General features: G+C 44.3%; 2 protein-coding genes across 3 annotated transcripts; one reads left to right on the plus strand and one right to left on the minus strand.

Moving 5' to 3' along the window:
* The first annotated feature begins 265 nt into the window (after nt 1-265).
* On the plus strand, nt 266-1,228 carry LOC137150900 (taste receptor type 2 member 40-like). The gene has a single exon (XM_067544954.1). The coding sequence runs from the start codon at nt 266-268 to the stop codon at nt 1,226-1,228; it is 963 nt and encodes a 320-aa protein (XP_067401055.1).
* A 6,848-nt stretch (nt 1,229-8,076) lies between these two features.
* On the minus strand, nt 8,077-23,339 carry ANKRD66 (ankyrin repeat domain 66). 2 transcript variants are annotated; one of them, XM_067544958.1, is made up of 4 exons: nt 23,174-23,339; nt 22,811-22,970; nt 16,467-16,695; nt 8,077-10,203 (listed from the first exon to the last, which is right to left on the minus strand). In XM_067544958.1, the coding sequence occupies exons 2-4, from the start codon at nt 22,947-22,949 to the stop codon at nt 9,957-9,959; spliced, it is 615 nt and encodes a 204-aa protein (XP_067401059.1). In that variant the 5' UTR covers nt 22,950-22,970; nt 23,174-23,339; the 3' UTR covers nt 8,077-9,956. The 2 variants fall into 2 exon arrangements, with proteins under 2 accessions (XP_067401059.1, XP_067401058.1); XM_067544957.1 differs by having other exon boundaries at nt 22,811-23,339.
* Nucleotides 23,340-23,973: the final 634 nt, after the last annotated feature.

Below are 23,973 nucleotides of genomic sequence, written 5' to 3' on the forward strand. Positions count from 1 at the left end.
CAGATCTTCAGAACGAAAATGCAAATATTAATGAGTGATACTGATGCACTGTAAGAGAATACTCCACACATTTACATTCCTGGTTAAGCAGATGGTTCATTATGAAGAGAGACACATCTCTAAAGGGTTTGTTTTTCCAGCTATATAAAGCTGTGTTTTCTATAAGTGATACATAGACAAAAAGATTGTGCATCTGGCAACCACATTCCAACAGTAGAACGTTGCATGACGAATTTTTTTTTCAGAGACAGAACTTTCTTAAAGAATGGGGGACAATAATTGTAACATTCTAAAAGAGGATTTCTTCACTTTATCAAGCATAATTGTTCTGGTAATCATCTCATCTGAAGTTTTTGTCGGGATGTGGATAAATTCTTTCATTGTGGCTGTGAATTGCATTGAGCGTGTCAAGCACAGGTGCCAGTCCTCAAGTGATAATATCGTGGCTGTCCTGGCCACCTCCAGATTTTGCTTCTTGTTCAAAACAATGTTACAGACTTTTTGCTCAACATTTTACCCGTGGATCTATTACAAGAGCTCTGTGCTCCAAGCATTCAGAGCAGTTACCTGGTTTCTGAGCTCTTCCAATCAATGTTTCGCTACCTGCCTGTATGTATTTTACTGTGTGAAAATTGCAAACTTCAGCCACCCACTCTTCATCTGTCTAAAATTTAAAATCTCCAAGCTGGTGCCATGGTTGCTCCTGGCTTCTGTGTTTTTTTCCTTGTTCATCAGCCTCCCTTTCCTTAATGCTATTTACAAAATACAGTGTAATGATTTCAATTCCAGCAACCCAATAAATTACAATGCAGTAAATATCACAGTGGAAACAGCTATATCTTCCGTACTTTTAATCTGTGGCACTGGATTTTCCATGAGTTTCACCATCTTCATCATTTCAGCTCTTCTCTTGTTGTTCTCTCTCTGGAGACACACCCGGCAGATGCAAAACAACGCAAGCAGTTTCAGAAGCCCCAGCATGAAGGCACACATTCAAGCAATGAAAGCTATTATGTCTTTCCTCATCATCAATGTTATTAACTTTATGGCTCTGGTGATCATTTTGACAGATATATTTCAAGAAAATTTTGTTGTGAGTGTTATCTGTCCAATCATGGTAGATGTTTGTCCAACAGTCCATTCCATTATCTTGATTCTGAGCAATCCCAAACTGAAAAAAACACTGATTAAAGCTCTGCATTATGGAAAATGTGCAAGGGTTGAGTAGAAGAAGGAACATAAAATCTATTTTCGTCCTTCAGATGAAGCCCGTCAGAAACTCAATCTTTTCTATTTAAAAAAATTGTTTAAACTAGAGTCCAAATGCTCTGCTGATGTGAAATGACACAGATCCACTCATCTTTCATCCAGAGTGTTCTCCCGAACCAGTGTAATTTAGGAGAAACTTCATTGAAAGTAATCGAGCTGCAGTGATGTAAAACCAGTGTAAATGACAGGATAATTTAGGCCTCTATTTTAGTATGTCTACTAGTATATAGTTTACTTTGGTGTTTTGAAAAGACTTCTGGCTCAATGGAGAAACCTGGGAAATACTAATTAATCTTTCCAGAAGATAATTTTGTTGTCTCCCACTTCAGAAGCTGAATATACATTGAATTTCCATGGAGAGATGGGGCTGCTTCTGCGTTCATCATGGAAATATATTTTTGACTTCTTACAGGATGGCTCTCCTGTCTAAAAGACTGCAAGTGGCGGGTGACGTATCATTAAAAGTATCCATACAGCAGAATAGTTTCTCAAGAGAAGTGGTGGAAGCCCCATTACTTTGAAGCATTTAAAATTGAACTGGACAATTCACTAGAAAATATATCACAGGAAACAATGAAGCATTGTCAGGAGATAGATTAAGTGATTTAATAAGGCTTTTCCATCCCTAATTTATGTGTCTTTATGATCCTATGATCAAAGGCCACTTAATTTTGTTCATCTGATGGATTTCACATTTCAACATTATCTTGCATTTATGAAGCGCCTTCCATTAGAAAGAAACTTAAATGCTTCTGTTATGTAGAGCCCTATACTCTAAATTGTCCAATACAAGAAAAGTCCAGCTCAGCCTATTACATAAAATTATTTATAAAAGTCAGCAAAAATTAAAGACTAAAAGACTGAATTTAATCCAAACAAGAAGGTCTACTGATACCACCCAAGGACTGTGTTGAGATATGTCTGATGAGTAAGAGCAGGGTGGGATTAGTAATCAGAAATTAGGCCTAAATGCTGGACAAAATAATGAGAGGATGGGATATTCCACCTGACACTCGCTTTTGGGGCCCTTTAAAAAAGACTTCAGGGAGACAATCAAGTTAGCTAACCAGGAATAAGCTTTACCACCTCCCCCATTATCTTCTGGGACCCCAGAATCCACAGTGACACCTTTGGACCTTCACTGCCCTGATCCTGAGTGATATCCTGACCAGACCTGGCCAGAGAGAGAGACCCAGTCGGCATCAGTACCTCAACCAGCTCCAGCTATAACCCAGACCCCACCTGAGAAGTAAGACCTTGGTTCCTGCTGTCACCTATCTCCCATTTATGCGTCCTTTTCCTTTCCCCGCCTTATTTCTTCTCTTTCCTTTTGCTTTCTGTCTAGAAAGAGGCTGACTTAGCCAGTCAAGGCTTTCTCTTTTACAACACTGCTGTGGGCCCACGACCAGAGAAGCAGCTAAAATAATGCCCAAAACAGTCTGACACTGGTACTAGTTTGACAAGTCTTGGAGTGACTGATCAGACCATTTACTGTGGCTGTGTTTCTCCAGCAACAAGGCTGAAGGTAAGAATCAGCACTAAAGACAGAGGCTGCATTTTCTATCTGTGCTGATTTTTCCTTTCCCCTTGTATGTCTGTTGCTCTTCAAGGAAACAGGGTCAGATTTTAGCATAATAATGACAATAGCTCCAGCCCATCTCAACTAATGTCTCTTTTCCCCAAAAGGGGCAGTTACTGCCATCTTTGATAGCATCAAAAAGGTGGTCAGACAGGGGGTTTTTCCTTACAAAAATTCTTTAGTGCTTAAGGGAACAAGGAATGTTGTTAAAATAAAGCCTTACTTAATACTTTACATTTCACATGCTTTATCTGGTTTCCTTTCATTTTCTGTATCATTGATAAAATGTTTCAAAGGGTTTTATTTATGGTGATTGTCGCTATGGGATTAAGCCGGAGAAGATCTCTGTTCAAAATCCCACACCATGTTTGGCTGTTTAGTATTGTACAGTGAAAGGGTCACATTCACATCTTCGACTCTCTGGGCACATGTATTCCGATGAAATTAACACACCACTTCCCAAGCTGGGGTGGAGGGGATACCGCTACATAAAGTATCATAAAAACACAGCCATCTCTAGGCTGCATGGCTAGTGATTTTCCATGCCTTCGAAGTCTACAGCTGACCCAAGAAAGCAGATTAACTAGACCCAGTTCCTGAGGTGTGCTGAGCAACCCCACAGCTCCTCCTGATTTCTATAAATGATGCAGATACTCAGCATCTGTCAGGAACAGGACCTAAGAGCAGAGCCCTGCACGGATACAAAAATGTGGATCCTCATTGGCCAGAATCAACTTGTGTCCGACACATGATCCACGCTCCATCTTTTATGTGGATCCACATCTGCAGGGCCCCCAGCAGCACATTGTGTCAAAGTGTCTCTCAGGAGGAGCCTCTGTATGTGTGCTGTGCATGTGTACTGTAGAAGAAGTCTAGACGGCCAGCGCCGGGAACCCCTGAACTGCTGACTGATGGCCGCTCCGGGCCGCAGCCAAACAGTTGATGGGCGGCGAGCCCCAAGGCTCCGAACAGCTGATCTGCAGCCAGCCCAAGGACCCCCAACAGCTAACAGGTGGCCAGCCCTCCCCGCCCCCCAGAAGCAGAACAGCTGATTAGTCATTGCCATATAAAGCAATGAAGTCAGGAGAGATTTCCTAAATTGCTTGGCTGCTTAAACTGCTGTGATAGGAGCATGGGGGATTTTGCTGCCTGTCTTGATCTATCACCTCCCCTTTGTCTGGAGTGGGGGAGAGGGAATATAGGATCCGGAAGGCAGGGAAGCAGCCTCATAGGCTATGAGCTGCAGACAGCTGCTTCCCTGCCTTTGAGATCTGCATCCAGTCCACAATCTGCAAAAAACGGTCCGGGAATATAAAGCGGCTATCCACAGGTTTGCAGAGCTCTACTTAAGAGACTCAATGAAAGATAACTTGATTCATATGTTAGATTTCTCTCTTAGAAGTTAGATCAGCAAACTTGGCTTCAAAGATGAGAAGACCAAACTCTGCTAAATATACTGGCTCAGATGCTGAGTTGTGTCTGCAAAGCACAAAACAAACTCAGGAGTGGAGCTCTGTAAATATGGCTTTAAGATACCTCTGTGCTCCACTAGGCTGGCTTTGAGCTGATACAGTTCTCTGGCATTATAGCAGTTGAAGGTCTGCTTTAAATCATGCTTGCTGCTTATGGCCCAATAGACTTTATAGCAGCTGTGTCCAGAGTGGTACGACACTCCAACCTTGCATCCATTTCCCTGGCCACACACCTATGCTGGGAAGAGATGGTGTGTGTCGGAGCTGCAACAACAACTCTATGCCAGTGGAGGATCCGCCTGCATCAGGAGATCATTCTGTGAATGCATCAAGACCTTATCTGGAATACTGGGTGCAATTCTGCTCTCCCATGTTTAAGAAAGATGAATTCAAACTGGAACAGGGCAGAGAAGGGTGATTCAAGGAATGGAAAACCTACCTTATGAGAGGAGACTCAAAGAGCTTGGCTTGTTTAGCCTAGCCAAAAGAAGGCTGAGGGGAGATATGTCTGTTCTCTATAAATACATCAGAGGGATAAATACCAGGGAAGGAGAAGAGTTATTTAAGTCAAGCGCCAAGCTGGACACAAGAACAAATGGAGTTGAACTGGCCATCAACAAGGTTAGGTCTCAAAATTAGACGAAGGTTCTAACCATCAGAGGAGTGAAGTTCTGGAACGGTCTTCCAAGGGGAGCAGTGTGGGTTACAAAACCTAACTAGCTTCAAGACTGAGCTTGATAAGTTTATGGACGGGCGCTTTGATGAGACTGCCTACAATGGCATGTAGCTGATCTGCAACTGCTAGCAGCAAATATCTCCAATGGCCAGCGATGGGATACTAGATGGGGAAGGCCCTGAGTTACTACAGTGAAGTCTTTCCCAGGTGTCTGGCTGGTGAGTCCTGCCCACATGCTCAGGGTCTAACTGATCGCCATATTTGGGGTCAGGAAGGACTTTTCCCCTGGCTCAGATTGGCAGAGACCATGGGGGGTTTTCACCTTCCTCTGCAGCATGGGGCATGGATCACTTTCAGGTTTAAACTAGTGTAAATGGTGGATCCTGTAACTTGAAGTCTTTAAACCATGATTTGAGGACTTTCGTAACTCAGACAGAGGTTATGGGTCTATTACAGGAGTGGGTGGGTGAAGTTCTGTGGCCTGCAAAGTGCAGGAGGTCAAACTAGATGATCACGATGGTCCCTTCTGGCCTTAAAGTCTGTAAGTCTATGAGACTGGATATGGAGACTTTAGTTGTGTTTTGCCAGTAGCAAAGTGGCCACTGCCTTATCGGTCCTTATCGGTCTTTGGAAAAACATTACTTTTCCTTCTCCCTCCTGATTCATTCTTATGTTCAATTCTCAGCTCTTCCACAGGCCTGCTGGGTGACCTTGGGCATGTCATGTTCCTCCTTGTGACTCAGTATCAACCTCTGTAAAATAGGGGTAATAATACTGACATCTTTTGTAAAGTGCTTTGAGATCTAAGGATGAAAAGCACTGAATAGAAGCTACATATTATTATTATTATTACATTAATAATATTTTGCTTTATAATGGCTTTCACTATTGCATCATGCTGTATTTCTTTATAGACTATTATGTGTTGTCTGATTAAAGTTACATTGATTCATAATTTATGTTAAAAGTATTTTGATCATTATTATCACGGTAGTTATTGGAAGGGTTACTCCAGGAAAATGAATTCCATGTAGAGGTTTATGCAACATAGAAATACTGGAACAGACTAGTGCTAGCTTGATTAGATAGGACGCCTGCCTTTTCATATCTCAGCTGAAAAACATCTCTCCTCAATTATTGTCCCACTCTACAATTATTTATGAGATTGTCTTATTAACTCTGTAAAGCATTTCAGGATGCTGTTTGTGTACCCAATAAAGTTGTATTGTATTGCAAAGATGTTAAGGGATTGCTGAGAACTGTGAACTGTATTTGTATGTATATATACAAAAGGAATAATTTTTACTCTGAGCAAATTTATGACTCATGGGCCAACCAGTATAAATTGAAAATGCTGGACTAAAGTCAAAGTTAATAGATTGCTAACTCTTTCAGGTAGGGGGTCTGTTTTCTTTTAATTTCAGAGGGTAAAAAACAGTTTAACTTTTTTTCCTCACTGGAAAACAGAAAGGGGAGAAGAAAGAGTGAGAAAGTGTTCCCAGCAGAGAAAAATAAAAAAGTGAAATTGTTTTTTTCCAAACTAAAACAAAACCAAATATTTTGTTTTGAATTTTTCCATCAAAAATGAAAAATTGTACCAAACTGTACTTTTATGGATGGAAAAAACATTTTTATCTGAAAAAAAAGTTTCAAAAGAGAATTTTCCATCAGCTCTAGTGATGACAGATAAATTCTTAGAAATTCAGTCCTATGAGACACAGAGTGCCAAATTCTGCCCTTGGGAGTGTGTGTGTGGCTCCCATTGACAGCAATCTGCCTCAAAGAGCAGGATTTCACTCCTTATTTATTTGTTTATTTATTTTAAAGGAGGCCCAAAACAGCAACTTATAATAATGAAGCCAAATTCTTTGAGCTAGATCCTGCTGCCAATTGAAGTCCATGGGAATTTTGCCATGCACATAATTGGCAGCAGAATCAGTTGCTAAATTTAAGGTTCCAAGTGCCTTTTTATTTAGCAATTGACTATAATTTCAGTACCGTGCTTGTTCAGGAACATAGGAATTGCCATACATGGTCAGAATTACTCCAGTATCTTGCCTCCAGAATGAGAAGCTTCAGTAGAAGGTACAAAAACTGTGCAGCTAACAGATGTGGGATAATCAGCCCCCATCCTAGTCTCTGAAGGTATGTCTATACTGCAGTTGAACACCCGTGGCTGGCACATGTCAGCTGACTGGGGCTACAGGGCTGTTTAACTGCTGTGTAGACATTTGGGCTCAGGCTGGAGTCCAGGAGCTGGGACCCACAAGAGGGGAAGGTATGTCTACACTTGCAGCTGAGGGTGTGATTTCCGGCGGAAGGACACATACCTGAGCTAGTGCACTAAAAATAGAATGTAGCTGTGACAGCGCAACAGGCGAGCTGCCCTGTGTCTGTATCCATCCAAAACCACACACACAAACCCGGGGTGGCTAACCTATCCTGCCACTCGCACTGCATGGCTACCCTCAATGACAGTTAGCACGAGTATGTCTTCCTGAGCTGGGACTCACACGCCCAGCTCTGAGAGCACGCATACCCCAATATTTAGAGATTGGCTAAAGCATGAGGGTTTTAAATCCCTCCCTCAACGTTTGTATCATCATTAATTACGATCACATTGTACATTCTTGCTATCCATATAAATGTCCACTCCCTTTCTGAGTCTTGCTAAGTTCTGGGCCTCAACAACTTCCTCCAGCAATGAGTTCCATAGTTTAATTACATGATGTGTGGGAAAGTGTTTCCTTTGATTGGTTTGGAATGTCCCACTTTTTTATTTAACTGACTGTTCCCTTGTTTTTGTGTTATGAGACAGGAGGAACAGAAGCTCCCGATGTCCCTTCTCTAGACCAGTCATTATTTTATACGCTTTTACCTCTTATTCCTCTCTTTTCTAAAGTAAACAATCCCAATCGTTTCAGTCTCAATGCTAGAGATTTTCCAAACCCTCCAACATCCTTGCTGATCTTCCCCAAACCCCCCACCAGTTTGGCAATATTTCAGATGGGGTGACCAGTACTGCACACAGTATTTCAGATGACTGCACACATCACTGATTTACATAAAGGTATTATAATATTCTCTGTATTACTCACTCTTCCATTCCATATGTGTCCTAACACAACTTTACTTTTTTGACCAGAGCCATGCATTGAGATTACACACAAACCCAGCTTAATGAAACAAGCCCACAATGTTAACCACTCATAACTATTCAGGGGCATGATGGAGAATTATCCTCCTACTCAGAATCAGGCACTATCTGGGTCCTTGTGCCCCTGGGTGAGGGGGGCGGGTCTTTCCTACACAGTTCTGGGTTTAGGGATGTACTTGGCAAAGGCATGGCCCTGACTGCCCCTCTTGCCCCTTCTGCTCTTACCATCTGGAGCCTCTGATGGCTCTTTTCTGCTGCTTTCCCCCTAAGGAAGAGAGGAGATGGGAGGAGTGTGGAAGAGAGGCACACTTCTTGTCATTTATGTGACTATGCTCATGAATATTCATTGAATTGGAGTATTAGGATATTTGCATGAAATCTCCAGATTTCTGAACCTCCTGCCTCGATCAGTCGGTAGTGTGGCAGGGTCCTCCTTCGCCTCCTTGGCCTTAGCATTTCTCCCGTGGGCGGTGCCAGGGCCTGGAGTAAATCAGCCTGAATCCGGAGTGTTTCTCTCTTCACTCTGGGTTTATTTTTCCTTATTTAGTTTGTGGGCCTCTGGGAAGTCCCAAGAAGTTCTCTTAAGCAAAAACAAAAAATCCCCAAACTCACAACACAATCAGAAATACTTTTCCCTGCCCCCTCTCCCAGGTATTATCCTACTCTGCTGGCTCCTAGTTTCCAGTCCTTCCCCCAAGCAGCTGTTAACTCAGTTTCTTTTCCTACAGGGAGGGGAGACAGCGTTCCACCCAAGGGAAGTCTGTCTGTCTGTCTTTTTTCCTTTTCCTACTTCTGCCACTACCTCTTCCCTCCTTGCTCTCACCAGAAGAGGTTTTTTTAAGCTCACTGACAGCCCTTAACTGGCCTCAGGTGTCTCTAGCTAACCTGAGGTAATTCTTTTTTCAGCTCATTGGGAACAGGACCTTCCCCATGCAAGGGCTGATATATCTGCCCTCCACAAAGTCACGGGACCTCCTCGTCAACCTCCTCCTCGCCTTGGCCAAGGTGGCCATCTACAACACCAGGGAGAGGAGGTTGGCCAAGGAGGTGCTCTGTGACTGTGGGGCCTCCTTCCGTTCCTCCATCTGATCACGTCTCCAAGCAGAGTTCCTCTGGGCCGTGTCCGCTGACTCCTTGGCTACCTTCAAGGAGCAGTGGGAGCTGTCCAGGGTTCTCTGCTCAGTGTCCCCTTGAGGTTCCCTCCATTTAGCCCTTATTCCTCCACCCCTGTCCCTTTTTCTCATTCATTGCCCCCCATAATTAGTTGAGTCTGGGTCCATAGCTCCTCCCGTTAGGCTGGGGGAGGGGCTTTTAGCCATGGGTGGGCTTGTGCCCACTCACATCCCAGTACCTAATAGGACCACTCTCTGATATCTGTCAGGACTGACTTTGCCACAATAGATAGATAGATCAGCTACCTCTAGTCACTTCCCATTAATAGCCATATATACAACCCACCACACAGACCATATGCTTGTTCTCTTAGGGCTTCTCTACACACTTCTTTAATTCACAACCGAGGGGCATCTCTTTTAGTCCACGCTGGTGTGTCATGCTCTAACTGACCTTTGTGGACCCTACTGGCACATACGAAAAGTCCCTGCATTAACACAGGTCTGTTTGAAACAGGGGCTACAGTAATGAACACTGGAGATCTTTCAGTGCATGCCAGCGGGGTGCACCCAAGCCAGTTAGCATGCAGCATGCCGTGCAGACTAAAATTTACCCCGCGGGTGTGGACTAAAGCACCATGTAGGCAAGCACTTAGCTTATATTTCATACTCCAGGTGCATCTGAGGTCTGTTAGTGCCTTTGTGCTCGATCACAGGCTCTCTTTGACTTTCCATAGTTGGAAGAAAACTGAAGACTCTGTTGTTTCACATTCTTTCCTCGGTTTTCCTTTTGAGTTGAGAGTGCATATTTCACAGGAGCACAGGGTGTATTTTTCTCAAGCTCTTCTTTCTTGAGTTCCCAGTCTTCATCTGTCTGGTGCAGCTGAATTCCCTTCAGTCCTGCCCTCTGACGGTAGTTCCTGCACTCCACCTCAGCTCTACGGAAGACAGAAAGAAAAAGCGTTGTCTTAACCATTGCACATTGCACAGTCACACCAGGCCTGTAGGACTGTTACAGACTTTCCATTCAATAAAACAGACTAATACATTGCAAACTGGTCAGACACAAAATTTCAGTTAAAAATAACCAGCCTAAGCCTATTCATTCCCACTCTTTCTGCTAGTGCTGATTATTTAGTACTAGAGATGGTTTGGAACCAACACAGCAGATCAGAACAGCACTAAAATCTGGGGAAGTTTCAGTCCCAATCTCCACTTTGCAGCTAGTGGTGTCTCTAAAATGCATTAAATCAAACCCAGAGCCCTAACAACCCTAAACAATTTTGCAACCAAATCCAGATTTAAACTTGGCAACTCAAGCCCACTTCTTTTTAGAAATATATTGTTCTTCATTCACTAATGCAATTCTGTATAGCATTGCTGGATACAGTTTGCATGAAAGACGCTATACAGAAATAAAGCTGTGGTAGTTCAAATTTTAGACTGGAAAATTAAAGAAAAGTTACCACAGTATGCAATTGGGATCTGTGGAATTTCTTACATTTAGCTTTATTGAACTGACATGAACATCAGTCTTCCTACAAGAAGATTTAAAACTTTATTTTATTTCCGTGCATAGCTCTTTGGATGAAAATGCAAATATCAGTGAGTGACACTGATACGATGAAGAGGATACTCTTACCATTTACATTCCTCATTAATCAGGTCATTAAATTGAAAGAGAAACATATCCACTTGTTTTATTTTGTTTAACTGTACAAAGTTGTGTTTTCTGTATATGGGATGCAGACCACAGGGTAGTTTGTATGTCAACCAGATTCCAATAGCCAAACATGGCAGGTTCTTCTGGGACAAAATGTCTGTACATCTTCAAGAATGAGAGCCAACAGTTGTAATGTTCAAACTGGGGGTAGGGCGATTGGATCCAATATAAATTTCCTGGTGATCACAATAACTGAGGCTACTGAAGAGCAGCAACCTCTAACCTGCAGGAAGTATCCCTTGAATTCCTGAGAGATTAGGTATTTTACACCTCATGGTTAAACCATCTTTAAGAAAAGGATTGATGATTTTTCATGGACAAAGTCTAGATATATAACAAAACATTGAGAATAATGAGGGCCAGCTTCTGAAATTTGCTGATGATTGCAACTCCCATTGATATCAAGAAATATTGTGGATTCTGAATATTACTCTGGATCAGGCCCCATCAGGGTAGGGAGAAGACAACTTGATCATGAAGAACAATAAATGTGGCTTCAACATTAAGCATGCTGAAAATAAGATAGAAACACGGGAGATAGAAACACATCATTAATAATCTGGATGACGGGGTGGATTGCAGCCTCAGCAAATTTGTAGATGACACTAAACTGGGGGGAGTGGTAGATACCCTGGAAGGTAGGGATAGGACACAGAGTGACCTAGAAAAATTAGAAGATTGGGCCAAAAGAAATCTGATGAGGTTCAACAAGGACAAGTGCAGAGTCCTGCACTTAAGACGGAAGAATCCCATGCAGCACTACAGACCGGGGACCGACAGGCTAGGCAGCAGTTCTGCAGAAAAGAACCTGGGGGGTAACAGTGGACAAGAAGCTGAATATGAGTCAACAGTGTGCCCTTATTGCCAAGAAGGCTAATGGCATATTGGGCTGCATTAGTAGGAGCACTGCCAGCAGATCAAGGGAAGTGATTATTCCCCTCTATTCGGCACTGGTGAGGCCACATTTGGAGTATTGTGTCCAGTTTTGGGCCCCTCACTACAGAAAGGATCTGGACAAATTAGAAAGAGTCAAGAGGAGGGCAACAAAAATGATTAGGGGACTGGAGCACATGACTTATGAGGAGAGGCTGAGGGATTTAGGCTCATTTAGCCTGCAGAAGAGAAGAATGAGGGGAGATTTGATAGCAGCCTTTAACTACCTGAAAGGGGGTTCCAAGGAGGATGGAGCTAAGCTGTTCTCAGTGTTAGTAGATGGCAGAACTAGGAACAATGGTCTCAAGTTGCAGTGGGGGAGGTCTAGGTTGAATATTAGGAAAAGGTTTTCACTAGGAGGGTAGTGAAGCACTGGAATGGGTTACCTAGGGAGGTGGTGGAATCTCCATCCTTAGAGGTTTTTAAGGTGCGGCTTGACAAAGCCCTGGCTGGGATAACTTAGTTGGGGTTGGTCCTGCTTTGAGCAGCAGGTTGGACTAGATGACCTCCTGAGGTCCCTTCCAACCCTAATCTTCTATGAGTCTATGATAGAGAACCAGATTCTCTGCTTCCTTGCACCTTGGTTAGCCAGAGGGATCTGGGCATTGTGGGTATAAAAGAACCCAAGACAGGGACTTTCTGCTTCAGACCAAAGCTGATGTAAATTGTGTTTTCGTTGTTCCAGAACAAACTCCAGGCCTCTTACACAAACATTTAAAATTTGTTTTTAACTCTGTACACAACTCTCCACACGACAGGCAAATAGCAGGGCGTGACACTGATCCATGGTAACAGAATACACCTCACATTTCCATGTCTAGTGAAGCAGGGCAGTTCCATTTAAGTATACATATTAAGCCATGTTTTGCATGTGTGATAGACAGAGGGAAGGGTACTGCATTTGCTACCAGATTCTAACAGCGCAGCATGAAGACCTTGACCTGTGGGACAGAACTTGTGTGCATCTTAAACAATGGAAGGCAACAGTTGTAATGTTCCCTAAACCGTAACTTTTCCCTATCCACCGTCAGTTTCCTGGCATTCCTAAGAGGTGATGCTGTTGTTGGCTTTTGGGTAAATTCATTGTGGCTATTAAAAAAAAAAAAAGAGGGAGATCTGAACTCAAGTGATAAGATAACCTGGGGATCTCCAGGTTTTGCTTCTTGTGCACAGCAATGCTAAGGATTTTCTGTATGGTCTTCTATCCTAGGACCAATTGATAGCAAGCCTTCTGAGCTCTCAGCTGATCTCTAAGCACTTCCTGCCCATTCGCTGCCTGTTTTCCTGTCTTTTACCTGTGAGAATTGCAGATTTCAGCCACCCTTTCTTCAGCCATCAAAACCTGTGAATCTCCAAGCTGATAGCACGGTGGCGCCTCGGTCCTGGGTTTTTATCCTTAGTCAACAGTGTCCCTTTCTTCTGTGACATCTACAAAATGTAATGCCTTTATTCTGTTCTTCTCTCTCAGAAAAGAACACTACGAGAGAATTTATCTTTCAGACAAATTTGTTTCACTCATTTCTTTTCTGTGGCATTGGATTTTTCTGTGGCTTTCGCCACATTCATCATGTTTCCCCTTCCGGCAGACAAAAAACAGGTAAGCCAGTTTCAAAAACCCCAGCACAAAAGGCCACATTCAAGCAGTGAAAAGCATAATGTCCTGCTGTGATGGGGTGTGCAAGAGCTGCATTAGGCCAAGAGGACCCAATCAGCCAAATAGGATGCAAAGAGGGGAGCTTTAGGCTGGAGGCAGCTAATTAGAGAGAAGCTCACCTGCAAGGGGCAGGCAGGGCATCTACAAAAGCCAGGAAGCTGGAAGCAGAAAGGGCAACAGGGAGAAGGGTACAGTCACTCCCTGGGAGAAGGGAGGAATGTTTGAGGGGCTGCCAAGACAAGTTGTCTAAAGTTACTCCCTGGGAGGAGGGAATGAAGACACTAGCAAACCCAGAGGGATGGGAAGGCCAGGAGGTATGGAAGCGGCTCAGGGAAAGACAGGAAGATGCAGGGAATGGACCTTAGCTGCTGTGTAGAGTGTCCCTGAGCCAGAACCCGGAGTAGAGGATGGGCTTGGGCAGAAGCGCCAGAACCTTGGTAGAAGTGGGGGGGCCATGAGGCCCCGGCCTTCTCTGTGGCCCTGGAGCCTTGGGGGGAAGAGAAGGAGCAGGGGTGGGGCCAATGAAAGGGACCCAGCCCATCTCAGCCTCCCCCACCGGGAAGAGGCTGGTGCCTCTGGCAGAGGCCGCACCTCGCAGTGGGGGAGCTGATCACCTTATCAACTCCCTGCCGTGAAGCGCAGTACCTGCTGGCGCTGCTCTGCACCTGTCTGAGGCTTGCAGTTTGGGTGGGCAATGTGACCCCTTGCCCCCCAAACTATCCCCATGTTAAAAGTGGGTGGACATGGCCCCTTTTTAGCCCCCCAGTTCTGGCGCCTCTGGGCCCAGGTTCCCCTGCCAGCCACTGTGAGAGTGCCCTGTGAGGCAGTGAAGTAGAAGATCACTTGAGTCTGCTGGAGAGGCTTTAAACCGTGATTTGAGGACTTCAATAACCCAGTCATAGGTCAGGGGTCTATTACAGGAGTGGGTGGGTGAGGTTCTGTGGCCTGCACTGTGCAGGAGGTCAGGCTAGATGATCATAATGGTCCCTTCTAGCCTTAAAGTCTATGAGAACCTTGATACACTCTCCCCAGAAGTGGAAACCACAATAATGAGCTGGCCAGAGGACACTGTGGTTCCTGAGAGCGAGAGAGGGGCTGCGGAGGAGAAACTGATGGTATGTAACCGATGGAAGGGGTGTTGGCCGCACTGAGGTAATCCCCAGAACTGCCAGCAGGTGGCACCATCCAGCGGTGAGTAGAACAATCCTGTCACATCATCTTTGTCATCAATCTTATTAATTTTTTAGCTTTGCTCATTTTATTGACAAATAAAAGCCATCTCTTTGTGAGCCATCTCAGTACAATCATTATAAATACCTAGCCTTCGAGATGCTCCATTGTTGTAATCTGGGGTAATCTGAAACTGAATTAAGGGATTAACTAGAATTGTGCATCACGCTGGATGCCGGTCTTCTACACTGGAAGGTACATCACAAAATCCACTCCTATGCTGCAGAGAGAGGTCACTGGAAAGTAAATTTCTCTTTTTAAACATGTATCTAATCCAAAAATGGAGGCCTGACTTTTCTCTCACGCCGGTGAAATGTAGCTGGTTCTCAGAACCTGCCTTAAAACCACCGGGGGCTGCTTCAGCCACCTGGCTGTCTCATGAAATGGGAGCTGACGCTGCAGTAACTGTTGTCACCCCATACACCAGCTTGGGAGGGTGGATTTCGCATTGCACTCATCGGCTCCTTCATCATCCTTAATCTGAGGGGTTGTCACTGCCTCATTTACTTCCCCAAGTCTCCGTCTTTTTGCATTATTCTTTTCCCATTATTCCTCCTTTCTCTGAGAGGGTCTCAGCAGACTCTGGACAAACCTTCAAACGTAGCGAAGTTGCCACTCCAGCCTGCCTCTTTATGACCGACTGTAATGATGCGCAACTCTGCCTCAGTTTCTCCTGATGTCCTTTTGGCCTATTCTGGCTGAAGGAGCCAGCCCACTTTACAGACCCTTACCCTCTCTCAGCATCTTTTACCAAAATCCAACAAAAACAAGCAAACCTTTTGTCCCACCAGGCTCGGTGGGTCACCTCTTCCTCAAAGGTCCTTATTATACGCACCTCACAGGTGCTAAGGATCACATCAGCTGCTGTAATTTTTGCCCATGCCTTGACCCAGGCTCCTGTGCTTCCCATAGCCCCTCTATCTAGGGCCTGGCATGCTACACCCCTCACTGCCGGGTTCAGGCAGACTGCCTCTCACCATGGTTCCCAGACCCTGTGGCTCCAGCCCGAGCCTGAATGTCTACACGGCAATTTTACTGCCACACAGCCTGAGTTAGCTGACCCAGGCTAGCCGCGGGTGTTTTATTGCAGTGGAGACATACCCATAGGGTCAGATTTTCACAAAGTTATCAGTAGCCGCCATTGAGAGAAGATTTTTTATGAAGAGCTCGTCTGCCCCATAAGCACCTCTATGAAATGGCCAGATTTTCACAAGGGCTCAGTCCCCAAAAGCTGCTATTGATCTCTCTAGCCACTTCATTAGTCACTGAACATCTAAAATTCCAGCCACTTATTTAGGTGCCTTAAGGGGAGCTCCTGGGTGCTTATCTCTTTAGGAAACCCGGACCCGTAACTAGAATGCCGTAAAGTGATGGAAAATTATACAGTGCTGTTTAATGGCAGCAAACCACTTGAGATAACTGGCTCAGTTGATTCACTGAAGTCATCAAAGGTCTTTCCATTTGCTCACCCCTGTGCAGAAGCCTAGCAGAAGGCCTAGGGGCGTTTATATGCCCCATAAAATTAGGGCTTGCACAGGGTTTAAATTGAGATGTAAGTCGTGCATAAGTCATTGCACTAGCTCTCTGTAAAGAAGTGTTTCACCTTCACGGGCTTCCACTTCATTTCCTGCAGCTGTTTGCAGAACTCTATCAATACTCACGTTTCTAAGAACTTTACACAGTCTCTGTGCCCATAGATTTCTGCAATCCTTTTCGGCGTGTCCCCGTAGAGATCTGCCGCGTCGACGGCAGCATGCAAAGAATGAAGAGTCCTTAGCACACCTAGTCTTCCTGACTCAGCAGCAAAATGAGCTGGAGTCCAACCGACGTCATTTCTCAAGCAAGGGTGAGCGCCATAGTGCACAAGCAGCTTCACCATCTCCGATTGTCCTTGTAGATATGCAGAAAACACAGGGAGGAAAAATGGTTCAAAAGTGAAATACTCAAGACGTACTATAAACGACATGGCAGTGTAATGAATCTGTGTCCACCGACAACCGGCACTGCTGAGATGTCACCAGCTAAACTTCACATGCTTAGAGCTGGTCTACACTACACAGGTCAACATAAGCTGCCTCGACATAAGATGCCTGTCTATATAGACACTGCATCCTTTACATTGGCTGTTGGCTGTCTTGTCCGGGCAGCTAGAGCCCAGCTGCCCCGTGCTGCCCTGGAAATCTGGGCAGCTGGATCCTGCTCTTGGCTGGGAGCCAGGGTGAGAAGCCCAGGTGTCCCCCACCCCTGCGCCTGCTCCCCTCCCAGGCAGCCTCGTCAATTTCATGGCAACTGTGAAATTGATAAGGCTACCGGTTTCATTGGGGAGCAGGCGGGGAGGAAGGGGAGCTGAGAAGCTGGGGCAACTGACCCTTCCCCCTGGGGGCAAGAAGCCCCAGGCAGCTACTCCCAGCAGGGAACAGGGAATGGAAAAGCCCCAGCAGCTTCCTCCACTCCCCACAGGGAATGGGAAGTGGAGTGGGGTGCAGCCCACCAGCAGCCCAGGAAACCGGGCTCTCAGCTCCCCACACTGCCCCTCTTAGGTTGGTGGAAGCGCTCCTGTGAGGACACACACCACCGACCCAAGGAGGGTCGTGTGGACATGAACCACCATAGTAAATTACTGCAGTAGCTGTAAGTCAAGCTAACATAGGTCACCTTACATTTCTAGTGTAGACATACCGTAGACTCTTTTGGTTCTCACATATACAAGCCTCTACCACTAGGTCTGGGGCTGTGTTAGCTGAACTAGTGTTTGGTCTTATACCCTCTGTAGACAGAAAATAGTCGCATACACCTGTTTGGGTCTGACACTCCATCTGAACAATGGCTTTGAGGTTCATATCCACACAAACCAATACATTACATACTCCCTCTAGTTAGGCAGAGCTTATCCTTGAGCATCAAGCCTACAGGAATTCCAGTCTCAGCAGCTGGATGTCATTCACTATTAATGCAATGCCTCGTGTACGAGACCTAGTTGGGGACCAGGATGTCCATTGATTATGGCTGTGGACATGTAGCCGCGCTGCCAGCATTTGCTAATCTGAGTCCTGTGATTTTCTTTTTATGGTGTAGATTTTTTTTTTTAAATCATTAGGGACTCACATGATCACATGAAATCTAATTAAAATAGGATTATATGATATCTTATTAAAATCTACATTTTTAGTACCTTCTTAAAAATAGCCAGATTCCCAGTCTCTTTTTCCAGCCAAGGAATCCAGACCTCAGGTCTTGGAGCTGAATAAGCCAATCAAGGTACAGCTACCCAGCAAAACAAGACCCTCAGTATTGAGTCTTAGGGTATGTCTACACGGAGATGAATGACCTATATGGCACAGCTGTGACGGCCCATGTAACCGACTCAGGCTCCCTGGACTTTGTGCTGTGAGGCTAAAAATAGCAGTGGAGATATTTGGACTTAAGCTGGAGCCGGGGCTCTGGAATCCAGTGAGAAGGGAGGGTCTTGGAGCCCACACTCCAGCCCCAGCCCAACCAACTACACTGTTCTGTTTAACCCCACAGCATGAGCCCCGCAAGCCTGAGTTAGTTGACGTTAGCTCTGAAACTCACTGACACCTTTTTTTCCCCTCCCCTGCTGTGTAAGCGTGCCCTTTGAGACTTACAGTCTGAAAGGGTGCCCACATGTTATGGCCTTACCTATCCCACCACACCCGGAAATATGCATACGTTTCTGATCAGCACAGTATAGCAAACACTGCAGCACAGATAAGTGAAATTCAGAGTTCAGAATTCACCTACAATAACCCTTTTAGATCATCTCTGTGCCATGTTAATTTGCCTCCCCTTCAGGACCCTGCTCATCTGCAGAAGAGATAAGCTCAGACCACTGTGTGGTAGTCGTTAACTCTTTCTTTTTTATGTGAGTCTTCATCCTCCCAGGTGACCCTGGGCCTAGTCAATCACAGAAGAAACTACATCTCTCAGTAGTATCCTCTGCAGCTGTGATAAGAGGAAGACAGACACTGCAGAGAGTTTCACTCAATCCCTATAGTGCCCTAGTGGCTGAACCTGAAAGCAGTGCAGGTTGATGCTACATCAAAGACAGAGAAATGGAGAGGAGACAGGGTACTGAAAAACAATGAGGAAGGCAAAAGACATTGGAGACAGATTTAGGGGGAGAGAAGTGCAAGTCTGGGCAGCCTACTAAATATGGATAAATACTTAATTCCTTACTCTATTGATGCCAAAGGGAGTTTTGCTTGAGTGAAGCCTGAGTAAGAACAGAGTACAGACCTCAGGATTTGACCCAGAGATTTTTTTATGCTGGGGTGGGGAGTGGCTTGGGTGGGAATTGGAAAGATATAAATGTTTCTAAGCAAAAAGCTGGTTTTCCAGCTTGTTCTCAGCTTTGTATTCCATCCACACTTTCACGTGATTTGTTTCCCTGAAATGGTGAAGGAGAGGCGTAAAACATGGCTGAGTTCAGACATGAATTCAAAGCACAGCCCTGGTCTGCAGAGAGTGTGAAACTGTTTGTCCAGGTCAATGAAGAATATTGAGGGAAATGTATATTTTATATTTATGTTTAATACTTTGAAGAGCTGGATTTATGGTGTTTAGATTTTTTGTGCCGGTTCCAGGGAGTTAGCATTTTGTATTCTGTGTTACACAGTACAATACACAATGGACCAGATCCTCTATTGAAGTCAATGGAGCTATGCCAGTTTACTTTACCACTATCAATAACTTAACCCATACCTTTTTATACTATAATATCATTAATCTAACACAGTGTGATATATCACTTTGTTTCTCACCCTTCAAAACTCATTGATTTCATCTAACCTTTTGTCACTTGTCCTCCAGTCCAGCATTTCATATTGTCGTGGAAAAGAATCACACAGCTACATTTTAGAGTTGGATCGGGTGCAGCTTTAATTGTGACACACACAATCACATAACCATAGCTATGGGGAATACTATAGCCATAGGGAAAACCCAGGTGGCTATAGGGAAGTCAAGCAGCATGTCTGGATGCTGGGCAAATGTACTTCACCTGGCTACCAGATACAAAAGACTTATATAGGGGTTGCTTAGGTTCATTTACATGTTGATCGTATAGTGGAATTTGATTAACAGTTTATACTTAAGAGGAAAGACAATCACAATGCACAGTGGGGCACACCAGACGCCCTCACAGGAATGCCCAATGAGTCACTTGATTGTATAATCAGGTTTTCAGGGACCCTGGCTAACACCCGAAGATGGGTGGTGACACAATACTTGTTCAAATGCTAATTTGTATGGAGTAAGTCTCTATGGGGCCAGTAAGACAAAGGGGGGCAGGTACTGGTACTTATCAAAACAGTTGAAGTCTGTTCACACTTCAATAAAGCTTAAGGCTCATAACAGAGACTTGCCTCTCGGGTGTGGTTCAGAGACCTCTTGTGGGATTTTAACATCTTTAACCTAATTTCAGTTGAGGCATTCTGTTAATGGTTTAGCCTGGGGCTTCTATTTCAGTTTCAGGCTACAACTTCAGGCCAGGCCTTCTATGACCAGTTTCAGACCAGGCATTCTATTAATCAATTTTATGATTAATTCTTTGGTTCCACAATATCATCACATCTTCCAGCTGAGGTCCCAGTTCTGCAAGGTGTAGGGTGCCCTCAATATCCACTGAAGTCAATGGGAGTTGAAGGCACTAGGTAACTGCTGGAGATGCTTTGCATCTTGCAGGATCAAGCCCTTAGAGTGTGAGCGAAATGCTGATGCCCCAGATCTTAATGCGTGAGCCTCTACTGCCTGAGCTAAAAGAGATCTCTTAGCTAAGGAAGTAGCTGGCTCATCAATTCCTAGCTGGTCTAGCCATGACTAGAGGGGGACAGAGTGTCACACCAAGCAGACATTGCTACATGAGGGGCGTCAAACTCGCTGATGGTGATGGGCCAAATTCACATAAACTGCACTTCACAGGGGCCATGCAATACCCTCCACCGAAAAACTCGGGCCCTCTTCCCCTTTGCGGCGGCGGGATTGCGCGGGGGGCCGTGTTGCCAGACGGAGTGCATTGCCGCTTTAAGGGATTGCTCTGTGTCAGGCATCGACGCTTTAAGACATTTCCTGGGCTCTTAAGGTGGCAATGCCATAGGCAGAGAAATCTCTTTTAAGTGCCAGTGCCCTCACTTTGGGCAGCAGCACGTCTCAAAAAAACTGGCCGGATGCGGGCCGGATCAAAAAGGTTCCCGGCTCGCGGGCCGTATGTTTGACACCGCTGGCTTACATAAACTAAAGATGGATGCCACTGCCAACTGGCACTATCTGCACATTATTCCTAAGGCTCTTAGGAAAGTAAGTAGGGAGTTAAGAGCAGAGATAAAACTCATTACATGTCTTACAAAGAGATATCACTGCCAGAGCTGGGAACTCTAGTTCATCATGGCTTTTGTGCAGTTTATTTTTAGTGCACACCAATTACTATACGTTTAATCTTATCTCCCTCACATATGCCTCTGTTGGCACTTCCTCAAGCTTCCTAACTTTTAGAAGGTCTGATCCAAAGCCCACTGAAGTCCAGGGGAGCCTTTTTCCTGGATTTCAAAGGGCTTTAGATAGGACTCGTAGTGCTTGTAATATTGTAATTATTTATTCTGCATGGGTAGTATTTCATTTTATCCCATCTGGGAACAACATATCAGGGGAAAGTCCAGTGGCAATGAAAAATGAGTTAATAATGAATGGAACAAAAAAAAAGTCACTCAAATAAGATAAGAATTTCTTTGTCCTATAGTTCCAGAGGGGTAGCCGTGTTAGTCTGAAGTCTCTCGAAAGCTTATGCCTGCAAATATTAAATTTGTTAGTCTTTAAAGTGCCACAGAACTCTGTTGTTTTTGTCCTATAGCATCATCAAGGATCTCGCAGCGCTTTACAAATGTTAATGCACTATAATGCAGCTCTACCCAAAGGGTGGCAAAGTGATTCAAATGGCATTGAAATGGTCTATGTTTCTTGTGTCTCAGTGCCCTACAGATCAAATGTACTTGGTGGATAAATGTGCTCAGGGTTTAAGCCAATCTATAACTATTAGAGATCAAGATGAGACAAATGTGGGGTGCAGATTATCCCACATCTGCCTATTGTGGGGTTCTTTCACCTTCCTCTGAAATATCTGGTACCAGTCACTGTCAGAGATAAGATATTGGACTAAATTGACTTTGGGTCAAATTCAGTTTGGTGATTTCAGTTCCTTTGCAAGTAAAAAGATGTTTGTTTTTTCCCCACTAATTGCACTGCAAATTCAACCTGGGATCTGAGAGTCAAGCTGAATTTTTTTCCTTCTTATGCACTCTCATCTGTTGTAAAGATTCTGCAGGCTAAATTAAGCTCTCAGTGACACCTGCACTAAACCATATTTTTAAAAAAATTAAGCCCTTGCTTACACCTGCACAGTCCTACCCACTGCCTTCTAGGGGTTGTACCTAGCTGGACCTTAATAAATAATTCTGATGCTAAAACACAAAACGTCAGATGCAGGCAAGATCTGGTCCTGCATTGCTGCTTTGAAAAATTCAACACTAAAAATAAAGATGGGGGGACTTGAAACCACTGTGTAGTTACCAGGCTCAATCTGGCTTTCACAAATGTCCATTGTAGACACAGTGGACTTGATTCCCCTTTCACACAAATGTAAATCAGGAATAACTCCATTCAAGTCAATGCAGCTACTCCAGTGTAAACTCAAAGTGAGGGAAGAAATATATATATTTATATACACACAGTGTGTAAAAACTACGTATTATCCCTTTAAATGAATTGAACTTTATATAAACAAGAAAGTTCAGAGGCAAAATTGCCTTTTAATTTAATATTTTACCTGTTCGGGCAAGGACAGCAGGATCAGAACCCCCAAGTGTAATTATCCGTACTCTGCACGACCCCATTAAGAGCCTGCATGGCGTAATACAATAATAACAAGCAGCACTATCTTTTATAACTTTAATGTCAGCAGGCACATGGGCAGCTGAGTACAAGGCCCTCTTACCTTTAGCAGCGGCCCAGTGCAGTGGTGTCCTGTCGTTCCAGTCAGTATCTTTGTAATTCACATCACAGAGCCCTTTTTTCAGCAGCTCCTCCACTAAATCGTAATCACCCAAAGCTACAGCTTCATGAAGCTCGGTCATATTGTCCAGTTCTGACAAGCCCTGGTACAAGAACAACAAAATAATAACTTCATGAGCATGCAGTTTGCAGTAACTGGGCTCAGAAAGCCTCCCCCCAAGACACAATTTGAATGGACTAGGCAGTGTCCAAACTGAAAATTAAGACATTAACTATCAGTACCAAGGTTTTATCGATGACCAAAACAAGAAAGATTGACAAAAGGAAAGAAAGAAAATGAACATACACAGTTAATTTAATCTAAACAAATCACTGATTACAGTCTGATGGTGATTATTTGCTAGATAGGCAGGCTCTGAGTTCTGGGAAATTGGTTGCAAAATGCAACTCAGTAAATAAAAAAAAACCACAGACAAAACCATGTGTATTTCTCAAAGATATTGCTGAAGATCTGCCACCTCACAACACATAATGGCCTTCAAGTCTGTTGTTACTGATTTACCATGGAAACTGGCTCCTCCCTTGTTAAAGCTGCAGGCTTATTATACAGACTTCTCTTTTTTTTTTTTTTTTTGGTAATAAAACGGTTCCTGTTCAGATATTTACCAAGTTATTCTGGGCAGATCTTGACATACCACACTGCTTATTAATATCTATCTACCTATCTCATGCTGTTCTCTAAGGGCTCTGCATTTGCGCAGGAGCCTTGAAGCTATTCCACGGCACAGACGCTGTCTGATGAATCCTACTGGGTCTGAGGCGTGTGCAATGTGTGTGATCACACTTCGGGTGCCTCGTTGTGCTAGGAGATCACTTAGTGGCTGCTTTGCTGACAAATTACATGCATCCTCCAGAAAACAAAACTAAGGGCAAGTCTATTACAAAATTAAGTTCACCTAAGTTACATCAACGCACAGCTACCACAGTAATTGATTCGGTTTTGCATGTCCACACTACGCTCCTTGATTCGGCGCTGCGCGTCCTCACCAGAAGCACTTGCACTGATTTAACTGTCAGTGGGGGGCATTGTGGGACAGCTTCTGAAAGGCAGCAACAGTTGATGTAAGCAACGCAGTGTCTACACTG

This window comes from Emydura macquarii, unplaced genomic scaffold (genome assembly GCF_026122565.2).
Source record: "Emydura macquarii macquarii isolate MOO-44397 ecotype Brisbane River unplaced genomic scaffold, CSIRO-AGI_Emac_v2 contig_1039, whole genome shotgun sequence".
Lineage (NCBI taxonomy): Eukaryota > Metazoa > Chordata > Testudines > Chelidae > Emydura > Emydura macquarii.